We start from the raw sequence: 12,035 nt of genomic DNA on the forward strand, positions 1-12,035 counted from the left end.
TCAAACACCGTAACCGTGTCACTATCTATAAACATGCCAACCCAGTGTGTTCCACCCTTGTAATGAGGATCGGTGTTAAAGACTAGGGCACATGGTCTTTCTGACCCTATTTCGGTAGGCAGCCCATCGCTAGGGAAAACACCTAAAAAATATTTCCTAGCGTATTTGTGCCTGCTTAAGAAGTCCCGTATCTGCACAGTGTCCATTTCACAAACGTTTAAAGATAGTCAAACAAAATCTGTCTGGCGTGGTTGATCTGAATGATGCTGTCAAATACCGAGAATACGATCATGTTCACATTCGCAGGTAGCGGATTACTGAATCGTATTTCCGCTTTTAGATTTCCGTTTTTGACAAGGTTGTAGTGATCACCGTCTTCCATGTCAGGGGTCAGGTCGAATGCGAACAGCGTGTATCCGGTCCCATAGCCTTCTCTTGTCACAGCTACACCACAGTCCCGAAGATGTTTCCCGGTTATCGAAACCAGCCCCTGGTATTCCCTGATGTAGTTGGAGCTTATAAAACTGGGTGTGTAGGGTTTTGCAGGAATCACGGTACCCTCGTGGACCAGAGCGGCGTAGTTGATGTTGTAGTGCTTAAAATTGAAGGGATTTGCGGCGTAGGAGCCGCTAAAAGCTGTATTGTCTACAAATCCGATGATGATAAGCTTAGGTAATTGTCCCAGAAATAAATTCTGTTGCTGCGTTAGCCGTGTACCTGCTGGGATGCTGAATACCTTCAGAGTCACTCTTTCCACAGCGTACTTGGCGTTTGATATTTGCAAAGCGTCGGCGTGAGCTAGTCTGACGCTCGGGGACACTTTTACCCTCTTTACAAACAGACTAGCTGACCGTATGTCCAACTTGTACTGTTCTGCATCCCCGCTTATGAGACAGAATGAATCCTTGTTACGCGTGAGCTTGATCTTAAGATCGATTCCGTTGATGAGCAGTTTATCTTGGAAGAATAGGTCTGAATGTATGCGGCCCAGAAGGTCAAACTGGCGACTGGCCGATGCAAAACTGGCTCTTTTTACAAAGCCCTGATTTTCACCGTCCAACTCCTTGACTTCAAAATGTTCACATGTGTCCTTGTAGAAGAGCCCCGATGAAAGCTGCGTGTCGAGGGCATCGCTACTGTAATTTAGAATGCTCTCGAGGTAGGCTCTGTAGGCGTACATGTTATCGTTCTGTGTGATGAGCCGGTCGCCCAGGGTGATGTCCACCTGATTAAACAGGGTTGCGAGGGGATAAGCTATCGTAGCCACTTTAGCGTCTGCTGCTATGTCGGAACCATCAGCTTTTACAATTTTACACATAAGGTGGAGTAGCGTGTTGTTGAGATCCAGATACATATCCGTGGACCCTGATACATAAAACTCAATAGGGGCCAATGGTGTCAAAGCGGCTAAAGGCGATACCTCCATGAAGAAGCTGTTTTCGATGCTTGTCTGTGTAGGCTTTAGAGTAAACAAGTCTAACTCGGATTTGGCGCACTCGCCCGATGCACAGTGTACGAAGGCCATGCTTTAGTTTGTGCCGCTTTAAAAAATATTTACTTTAGAGGAGGATCTCTTCTTCTTCGTAGCTCTCTTCCGTCTTGGGGTTTTTCTTTTCTGAGCACGCTTTGAAGAACTCCTCTTTTTTTTATAGGGGGCCGGCGGTCCTCTGCGTCTCGATGCACGGCGCTTCCTTTTAACGCTCGTGCGCGGCTTGTACACTAAGCCAGCGCCTTCTTGCGGCTGTTTGTTCATACGTTCGGCAACCGCCGAAGTAACAGAGCCAACAACATCATGGGCAATGTTCGAAGCCGCCGCCTTAACATGCGGTTTTACAATTTCATAGCCTTTTCTCAAGAATGGCATAGCTCTTCTAAAAAGACTGCGGAAGAAACCTTCTAGACCAGCCCCATACATAACAGGTGACCCTTGAAAGTACGGTGGGCCTCCATAGCCGGCCTGGTTTCGGTAATAGTCCCTGTACATTGAAGGGTCCCCGTATGTTTTCACCACCACCATGCCGGCTGCTTAATAACCTCTGTCGCGTCTCGGTCTTAAATGAAGCTTTACAATAACTTTCCCATATTTAAAGGACACAGGCTGCGACTGATCGTCGAAGATCATAATTGAAATAGTGTCAAAATGGTTTTTAGAAACTGCTATGTAGTCGGGTTTGTTGAATTGAATATTGACCATCGTATTATTTTCGCCCTGTACATGGACACATCTTAACAAGGGCGAGTAACTGTCTCCGATCCTCTGTGCCTCTACAATATCGCTATACACATAGAGTGTGTAGAACCCTCCGTCAATATCAGGGCACGTGTGATCCGGCTCGACCGGACTTTTAGCATTCTGTACTGTTCCTAAAACGCGGCTTAATTTACCGGTACAGTTAAACGTTGTGGTGCGACTCGATGTTTTAAGAAACACCTTCCTTCTGACGTTATCTAGTGACAGATGGGTATTCGTATATGTTTCGATGGTCCCTATGGCTTTGTTGATGGCATCGACAACACTTAAAACTGTGGGATAGTAGCCGTATGGGATGCTCTCGTGCATGCTCATCGGGTCCTGCTCACGTTTTAGGTAAAACTTAGCCTCGGTCTGTGTAAATGTGTTCCAGGTTCTAGGGTATTGGATCTCGGTTAGGGCTACCTCCCAATCACCTTTCAGGTCCACAGGCTTAGCCAATTTCACTGTATAATTAGAAATTTGGTTGTCGGGGAACATGTCTTTAGAAGCGTTGGACGGCAGGGTGATATAAAAGGGCGCTGTCTCCATCTTAACAGCAGCTTTTAGACGCTCCACAGCTCACACACCCTTCAGGGAGCTGGCCAGCACCCAACTGTTAAATTTCTCCGGCCACCCCCTCCATTTGACATATGCCTGACTATTAGCGCCTCTACCTTTCCTTTTCAGAATCTTTTCCACCTTATACACCCTGTGCGGATCGGCGGGTATCCTTTGTAATTCTTCCTTGTAAAACACCCCAGACACCATTTCCCCATCATAGTCCTTTAACCTGTAGATATACAAACCCTCTTTAAGCTCCACACTTTCCACTATAAATATTTCATCGCTAAAAGTCTGTTGGTAACCCTTCGTAAAGACCCCTTTCAATTTTGAAATTCTTACGTGATCACCTTTTTTAAAAATAGGCTTCTTCACCTTTGTAGCGAAATTATGTCCGTACACAGTTCTCCAAACAGCTAACTAATTAGTATGCGTTACCTCTACGGGTGCTGTTTTGATGGTCCTGTGATAACTGGCATTATATACATCTAAAAAGGCCTGCAGAACATCAACGTATCTGTAGGTGTTGTGGGCCGTAAAATACCGCCACATCTTAGTCTTTAAAGTTCTGTTAAACCGCTCTACAACTGCTGCTTTTACCTCTGTGTGTGTTACAAAATGTTGAACGCCGTGGTGCTTTAATAATTTCTGAAATGTGTTGTTTAAGAATTCTTTACCGGCATCTGTTTGTAGTTTTTGAGGAATTCGCCCTTTCTCGAAGATGGCTTTAAAAGCGGCCGTGACGCTAGCCCCAGTTTTATCTCGTAACGCTTCTGCGTAGGCATACTTGGAGAGCACATCTATAACAGTTAATATATAGGGAGCTCCGTTGTTATGTTTTGCTAAATCTTGAAGGCTGATGATATCCGCCTGCCATTGATAATCTAATTGTGCATTAACGATTGTAGGCCGTCTCTTAAAACGTCTTCTGGCGGGTTTATGTAGTGAATATGCCTCCTCTCCGGATAACCAGTTCTTCACCAGATCTCTGCTTACAGGTTCGTTTTCATCTACAGCCCTTCTATATAGAGCTTCGGCGCTTCCCAAGCTGCCAACTCCCCGTGTATCATAATAAAGTTTTCGTAACAGGGACCCCGACATGTTATCATCCGCTACACACCAGACAATGAATGCCACTTGTTTTGCATAAGTGCCTTTTATTAAAAAAGTAAAGAAAAAATTTAACAAATCATAAACAGAGTATACTTTACATTTTTCACAGTAAGTGTCGTAAGTACGTATTAACACAGAGTCACCTTGCGGTGTAACATTCTATTACTTTGTTCTAAATACACGCTATCATGTAACGTTAAATAAGCCCCTGTTTAAAACAGTTTTCGAGGGGCCAAAGACCCTATTTTTCTATTTTTTTTATACAGATTACACATACGCCTTGCTACGAGTTTTTCTATCATCTTTCTGTTGAAAGTGGTGCCCATACCCTGCATACCCGGTAATTTTAAGCTCGGGTCATAGGCATATCGGATCTCATTGATTGCCGCCGTCAAGATTCTCAACATATCAGGGTGGACAAGCTTCTTTTCAGCGTACGACCCATACACCACCCTTAGCAGTTTATACACCTTGTATGGATCTATCAAACTACAAATATAGCGTATTGTTCTTGCTCTGTATGATTCACACAAACATTCGTGAGCGTCCTGCTGCGGATCGTTGATTTGATGGCCGTTACAAAGACTGTAATAGTCACGCCTGACACAGTTTAGGACCACCTGTGCGGCGAAAGCCTTAACTTCCTCCCTTGCGTAGTATGACAAGCCTTCATCTTCCTTTTCACACATATCAGAGTTGCATACACACTTGTCGCAGCCATCACGGTTTTGGCACGTGGAACTTTCAGCCTGTTTTGAGCACCACAGACAATTGAAAATTACATTGTTCGCTTTTGTAGACCGCCATTCTGGCACAGGCCTTTTTGGGGTTTCTCTCTAGGGTTCAAAAGAAGAAAGAATTACAATCCGTAAGTTGAAGAAATAAAATACATCGCTATGTAGGTGACCGCGCATAACATTTTCTTACTAACCTCTGCATATTCACCGCTCTCTGCGGCAGCTCTGAAATCTTGAGAGTCACTAATGTCCTGCGATGCCCCATCATCTTCGACGCTTGTACCGGGTTGTTGCAGAATACCCTTCTCAACACCCGTATCCTCCTGAAGGTCCATGGCATCATAGCTGGGTGTGCTAGGAGGTGCTACATCTTTTTTACCATAGTTTATTAAGTATGTGTATTCGATTGGGTTTGCTCTCTAGGGTCAAAAAGAAGAAAATATTGACAGTTCGTTAGTTGAAGAAATAAAATACACCGCTATGTAATTGCCTGCTCATAACATTCTCTTTTTAAAATGTTACTAACCTTCGCATTTTCATCGTCTTCGGCGGCTGCTCTGAAATCTTGAGAGTCGCTAATGTCCTGTGATGCCCCATCATCTTCGACGCTTGTAGCAGGATGGTGCAGAACAACCTTCTCGGCAGCCTTATCCTCCTGAAGGTCCATGTCTTCATAGACGGGTGTATTAGGCGGTGCTACAGCTTCTTCAGCTTCCTCCAGGTCCATTGAACTGAGGCCAGCAAGCAGGCTGCCGCTACATGAGACCTCACTGTCGCTGCTGTCTCCCTTAATCGGGGACATCCGACATACGCAATCCTTGAGACGGTGAGCTTCCATAGGCCTACATATGCCATTGCCAAAACCAGTAACGTCGCAGCCCATAGCCCTAGGGGTTTCTTGTTGAGCATCCTCGTCCATTACCAGGGGTGTTAAAGTGCGGTAATATCTATTGATAGTGGGTTGGGAGCCGCCCAACACTGGCCTTTTCACAAATGGGTTGTATCTCTTCATACTGATGTGGGGTGAGGGCACCTTCTCGTATTCAGGCTTCTGCTTGCTGTACGATGCTCTTAAGGAAGTCGTATATGTATCCTAAGCAGCCTCTAAAAGGGGCGTACACCTCTACACCATAACAATGGCTTACAAACGTCATAGGACTCTGGTTCGCTGACGGTCCCAAAACAAACACCGCCCCTTGGAAGACCGCGCCTTGGGACAAATGAACACCTACAGTCATCATAGAGGGGGGTTGAGACCGGTCACTTTTTTTTTAAAGGAAACACACATCCATGTCACTTTTAAGCACAGGAACACCCTGTCACTTTTGGGGACACAGGCCTGTCATTTTTGGTGACAATCACAGACCTGTCACATTTGGTGACAATCACAGATCTGTCACATTTGGTGACAATCACAGACCTGGCACTTTTAAGGACACACAGACCTGTCACTTTTGGGGACACGCATGACGAGGAATGGTATCCCTACTTTCTACTCCCACTATACCTGGCCTTTACTGACTTATCCGCTGTGTTTGACCGAGTGAACAGGGCTAAGTTCTGGTTGATATTGCTGGATTTGAGGGTTGAAATCACCTTGGTGAACTTTCTGCACAACCTACATGATAATCTAGCAGCAAAAATATGTTATGGCCCAGCAGGAGAAACTTCTGACATTATATTAATGTGTCCTTGTGATACTCAACTGGTGCTCACGTAAAGAGCTCTGATACCTTCGGGTCAAGTTTGCGCTATATAAAACTCCAGACAAAATAAATCCCCTTAGCTGGCAGGGTCCGCCAAGAGTGTATTTTGGCCCCTCTTTTGTTTATCATCTACACTAACAATTTGAGCCCCCACTTGGCTGATGCCACCAGGAATGTCCCTAGAATTGCGAATCTGGCTGTCCCAGTGTTTTTTTTTATGCTGACAACACTGTCTAAATGGCTGGACACCAAGAGCCTTGTGTATATTAGTGGAGTCCTTTGTCTCCTTTATGAGCAACCTAGATCTGCTAACCAATTATGGGAAACCCCACAATATGACGTGCGGCCCAGGCAGGAAGAACTTTCAGCTCTTGCCAATTAGTGGCCTTATATTGAGCAGGGTGAACAATTTGATCTACTTTGGAGTTACCTTTGATTCAGCAGGCTCATGCCAGCCTCAGGTTAACACTGCTTGCCTGTAGTTGAGCAGGGCGACTGGTTCTACCGCAGGTAGGGGGAATATATTCCCCTTGATTCCCCTACACCAAAATAAAGTCTGCAGTGTGTCCCCACGGCCTTGTATGGTACAGGGGTTTGGTGGTGGCATAATTCTTCTAATTTACAAATAGAAGGAAAACGCATCTATAGGCGCCTTTTCAACCTTCTTCCTAACAGTTTTAATCATCTTCTACATTCAGAGTTAAATCTACCTTACATCTCTGATAAAGTAAAGATGTATCTGTTCTTCCTCTGGTGAGTGTCTAGTCCAGTGCTGAGGATAGTCTTAATAGGGAGATAATTTCAGACTGTCTTAATCTGGATAGGGGTTTCACTATTCCCTGGCTGAAATACGTATGTCAGTCCTATTCGCGATCTTAGCTTACGAGATATGTTTTCTGCGCGGAACACTTTAGTTAAAAAAGATAAGTTGATGGTGAAGTATTGATTTTTAGTATTCTGTCTTTCTCAATGTCTGTAGTAAATTTTCCTTTTGGAGGCTGGAAGATGGCAACTCACTGCAGGGCTCTGCTGGATGATTTCACCATCCTCCCAGAATCCTGCTAGCAGCGGCCACATAGCCAAACCTATACATCGCCCTGGCCTCCCTGAATGAGGGGCGCTGCCAGCAGCTAATGGCTTTCTCCTACTGAGCTGCATTCCAGGCCACAGCCTGCATGCACCGAGGCACGGTCCGGACTGCGCGGGTGCTGTGGCAGCAAAAGAGGGTGGCCCTGTGCTGCCAGGGCCAACCTCGCTGTGAGTGTGTGGCAGCTGCTGTTTGGCCCCGGCTGGGCTATTGGCCCTATAACCTTCACGCCCGGGTGGGGTGCAGCCTGTGTGGTTTGTGGTCCCCGCTTGTGGCTCCACTGCTGGCTCGACATCCTGTCTGTGCCCTGTGGGTGGCTTACTAGAGGATCTGCATGGTCACCCCCCTGCATGGGTGCCGCAATACAGCTGGCGGGGCCAGCAACCAGCCCCTGGGCCGTACAGCAAGGAGCATATTCAACCAGCTGGTGCAGAGAAGACGTGCACTGACCCAGAAGACCTCCAGCAGCAAGCGGGTCTGCACTTTTTCCTCTACCCTGTGTGCCTCTTGTTTTGGCTCCTGAGCACAACTTGCCCCTGCCTGCACTGGCATTTTCTCCTGGCCCCGTTGGATGATATCGCTGCCACTGCTTCTAGTGCCACACTCTGCTCATTCAGCCCTCATCATCACTCCTGCTTGGGATCCCCTGCTGAGGTGACGAGCTGCACTTCCATAATTCCTCAATCAATGTGTTGCCCTGGGGTCCTTTTGCTCCCTGCCAGACCCCGATATTCCACAAGCCTGCTTGTGCACCCCGTGGGGGCTTTTGGTCAGGGTGTGGCTGGGCTCTGAAGAGACTCACAACTTCCAGTGGCTTCCCACGTGGGGCTATACTATCTTTTTTGTCTCAACCTCCCTTGTGATACACTTCCATTACTGCCCCGACATCAATACATCATTTGTCGTGGCCCTGACAGTGCTATTGGCTCCAGGACACTCTTCTTGGCTGACTCCCAATCATGGGCAAACAGGAGGCACGCCAGCCCAAACTTACCTTTGAAGGCAAGCGGCACACCCAGCAGGATGAGTAGGAGCCGCTGCAAACAGATGCCTCCGAACATCCTGTGGCTTCCATCCAACATGATATGAACCTCAATGAACTCCTTGTGGACGTCAAGACCAGCCTCAAAGCTATTGACACAAAGCTTGATATCCTCACTAGTCACCTGGACCACATGAAGCAACGCGTGGACAAGCAAGAAAAGCAGGCTGGATCATCTGGAAAATCACGTCTCCGATGTGAACAACACCCAGGCTGACTCCAAAGAACATCTACTGCAGATGGACAAGATACTTGACTTCATCAAGGCAGAGAATGAACATTTGGAATCAAGGGCCCTCCTCAACAACCTCTGGATCACAGGAGTAACGGAATCTACTGCTTTCAATAAAATGGAGGTCTCTGTTGAATCCATGCTTCATGGCCTCTTAGGAGAGTCCCTTTCCCCTGTCCTTAATATAGAGCAAGCGCACAGCTCGCATGGGCCGCTGCCCCCTCTGGGAGCACAGGCTCCCCCCATTGTCTCAAGGCTCCTGAATTACAGAGATTGGGACATGGTCCTGGGGCTGACCCCTAACATAAAAAGTTGTAGTACCAGTGGAACACCCTTTACCCTACTCGTAGGACACCCCCGCGCCGCACGGCCACCAGCTGAGGCGTGTGCTCCCCCGCCTGCCGCTGCCTCTCAGCCTCGCTGAGCCAGCCTGCCTGCTGACCACGCCCCCCGCCGTCGCTCGGGGTGGCCTCCTGCGCTACTGTGTTTGTTTAGGTATTTGTGCTGCCTTGTAGCCTTCTTTAGGCTTTTGCCCCCTTTTTCGGATTTATGTGCCCCCTTGTGCCGTTTTCCCTTGCCGTTTTCCCCGGTGCCCTCCCGCCCCGCTCCCCGCTTCCCACCGCCGTGTCTAAGGACATGCCCCCTTTGCCTTCTGTGCCCTCCCCGCTCTGCCTCCCAGCTGCTCCTCCCTCCCTCGCACTTGGCCATAAATGGCGACCGTGCGGCACAGGTGAGTGTGACCTACTCGTAGGACACCCCCGCGCCGCACGGCCACCAGCTGTAGCGTGTGCTCCCCCGCCTGCCGCTGACTCTCAGCCTCGCTGAGCCAGCCTGCCTGCTGACCACGCCCCCGCCATCGCTCGGGGTGGCCTCCTGCGCTACTGTGTTTGTTTAGGTATTTGTGCTGCCTTGTAGCCTTCTTTAGGCTTTTGCCCCCTTTTTCGGATTTCTGTGCCCCCTTGTGCCGTTTTCCCTTGCCGTTTTCCCCGGTGCCCTCCCGCCCCGCTCCCCGCTTCCCGCCGCCGTGTCTAAGGACACGCCCCCTTTACCTTCTGTGCCCTCCCCGCTCCCGCCTCCCAGCTGCTCCTCCCTCCCTCGCACTTCGCCATAAATGGCGACCGTGCGCACGCGCAGCGGGCCGCCGATTGTGCGCCGAAGGCGCGCCAAAGGTAAGCCCGTCTGCGCCCGCCCGCGCCTGGACCGCGCCCAGGGCCAGGACCCCTGGCCCCCACCGACGGAAGACGACCCGGCTGTCCTACGATTCTACCGAACTCAACGCACTCAACACCGGTCGGATCCCGGGCTGCTACCAAGCAACCTCGAGACGCTCCCACGGACCCTTCAGCTGCCACTCCTGCAAGTTCACCTGCAGCCGGACCTGCACCACACGCTCACCCACCAGTCCGAGTACCAGCAGCAACCACCTGAAATGCATCCTGCTCAACACTCGCTCCGTCCACAGACACGCCATCGAACTCTGGAACCTCCTCGACACCACATCTCCAGACGTCGCCTTCCTCACGGAAACCTGGATGAACGCCTCCTCAGCGCCTGACATCACCATCGCCATCCCGGACGGATACAAGATCACCCGGAGGGACCGCGGCAATCAGACCGGAGGAGGCATCGCCATCATCCACAGGAACACCATCCGCATCACGACCACACCGACGACACCCTCACAACCGCCGAACACCTGCACTTCCAGATCCACACCGACCCCAACACCACCCTCAGAGGCACCCTCATCTACAGACCCCCGGGACCACGCACACAATTCAGCGAAGACATCGCCGACTTCATCTGCCCGCACGCCCTCCCCTCCGCTGACTACATCCTCCTCAGGGACCTCAACTTCCACCTGGAGAACAACAACGACTGCAACACCACCACCCTGCTGGACAACCTCGCCAACCTCGGTCTCAAGCAGCTGGTGACCACCTCCACCCACTACGCCGGACACACACTCGACCCCGTCTTCTCATCCAGCAAGGACATCGTCTTCAGCCACGCCACCGGACTCCACTGGACGGACCACAGCTGCATCCACTACAGCTTCAGAAGAACCACGATCCACCATCACCAGCAACCGGTTGCTCGCAGGAGCTGGAACAAGATCACTGCCGACCAACTCGCCGCATCCCTGAGCCAGCACCCTCCCACCAGCTCAGCGAACCCCAGCCAGGCCGCCGATAACCTCACGAAGTGGATCAGCACCTGCGCAGACGACCTCGCACCACTGAGGACCCTGCCTAACAGTAAGAAAGCACCATGGTTCACCGACGAACTCAAGAGCTCCAAAAAGAACTGCCGAGCCCTCGAAAGAGCCTGGCGCAGAGACCCAACACCAGACAACATGACTACCCTCAAGCTCGCCACTCGAAAACACCATCAACTGATCCACGCCACCAAGAAAACTACATTCAAGGAACGACTGGACAACAACGCACACAGCAGCAAGGAACCCTTCAACATCGTTAAAGAGCTCTCCAACACCAATGTCGGAAGCAACGACATCACCCCATCGCAAGACCTCTGCAACTCCCTCGCCTCCTACTTCCACAACAAGATCGCGGACATACACAACAGCTTCAGCACGCAACCAACGCTCCCCACGACCGCACCAACGCCCCCCACCACCTCCATCCGCGTCTGGACCCCGATCACCACCGAAGACACCATCCGTACAATGAACTCCATCCACTCCGGATCTCCAACCGACCCCTGCCCTCACCACGTCTTCAACAAGGCCGACGCTGTCATCGCCCCCCACCTGCGGGACATCATCAACACCTCCTTCGACACCGCAACCTTCCCGGAGAGCTGGAAGCACGCCGAACTCAGCGCTCTACTGAAAAAAACCATCAGCGGACCCCACCGAACTCAAAAACTACCGCCCCATCTCGCTCCTCCCGTTTCCGGCCAAAGTCATCGAGAAGACCGTCAACAAGCAGCTGGCCGCCTTCCTCGAGAGGAATGGATCCCTCGACCTCTCGCAGTCTGGCTTCCAGGCCAACCACAGCACCGAGACCACCCTCATCGCAGCCACCGATGACATCCGAGCCCAGCTCGACAACGGAGAAACAGCGGCCCTCATCCTCCTGGACCTCTCCGCGGCTTTCGACACTGTCTGCCACCGCACCCTAGTGCAATGCCTCAGCAACGTCGGAATCCAGGAGAAGGCACTGGAGTGGATCATCTCCTTCCTCACCGGAAGGACTCAGAGAGTCCGCCTTCCACCGTTCAGATCAGAAGCCACCGAAGTCATCTGCGGCGTACCACAGGGATCATCGCTCAGCCCCACCCTCTTCAACGTCTACATGA

At 50.4% G+C, this 12,035-nt stretch overlaps 2 protein-coding genes across 2 annotated transcripts in view; both read right to left on the reverse strand.

The window, feature by feature from the left end:
- The window catches only part of LOC144819343 (uncharacterized), a 122,593-nt gene that overhangs the window by 38,386 nt on the left and 72,172 nt on the right, over positions 1–12,035 (reverse strand). The window lies entirely within an intron of this gene.
- On the reverse strand, positions 4,120–5,656 carry LOC144819091 (uncharacterized). Its single transcript, XM_078677099.1, has 3 exons — positions 5,171–5,656; positions 4,839–5,063; positions 4,120–4,743 (listed from the first exon to the last, which is right to left on the reverse strand). The coding sequence occupies exons 1-3, from the start codon at positions 5,654–5,656 to the stop codon at positions 4,120–4,122; spliced, it is 1,335 nt and encodes a 444-aa protein (XP_078533225.1).

The sequence above is a fragment of the Lissotriton helveticus genome, chromosome 2_1, assembly GCF_964261635.1.
Source record: "Lissotriton helveticus chromosome 2_1, aLisHel1.1, whole genome shotgun sequence".
Lineage (NCBI taxonomy): Eukaryota > Metazoa > Chordata > Amphibia > Caudata > Salamandridae > Lissotriton > Lissotriton helveticus.

What these genes read in the sequence shown, in the direction of transcription:
- LOC144819091 (XM_078677099.1), bottom strand. Translation starts at nt 5,656, where the DNA reads ATGAAGAGATACAACCCATTTGTGAAAAGGCCAGTGTTGGGCGGCTCC. An exon ending in AAGACGATGAAAATGCGAAG is followed by an intron (nt 5,064 to 5,170) that starts GTTAGTAACATT and finishes TTTTGACCCTAG; the next exon opens with AGAGCAAACCCAATCGAATA. An exon ending in AGAGCGGTGAATATGCAGAG is followed by an intron (nt 4,744 to 4,838) that starts GTTAGTAAGAAA and finishes TTTGAACCCTAG; the next exon opens with AGAGAAACCCCAAAAAGGCC.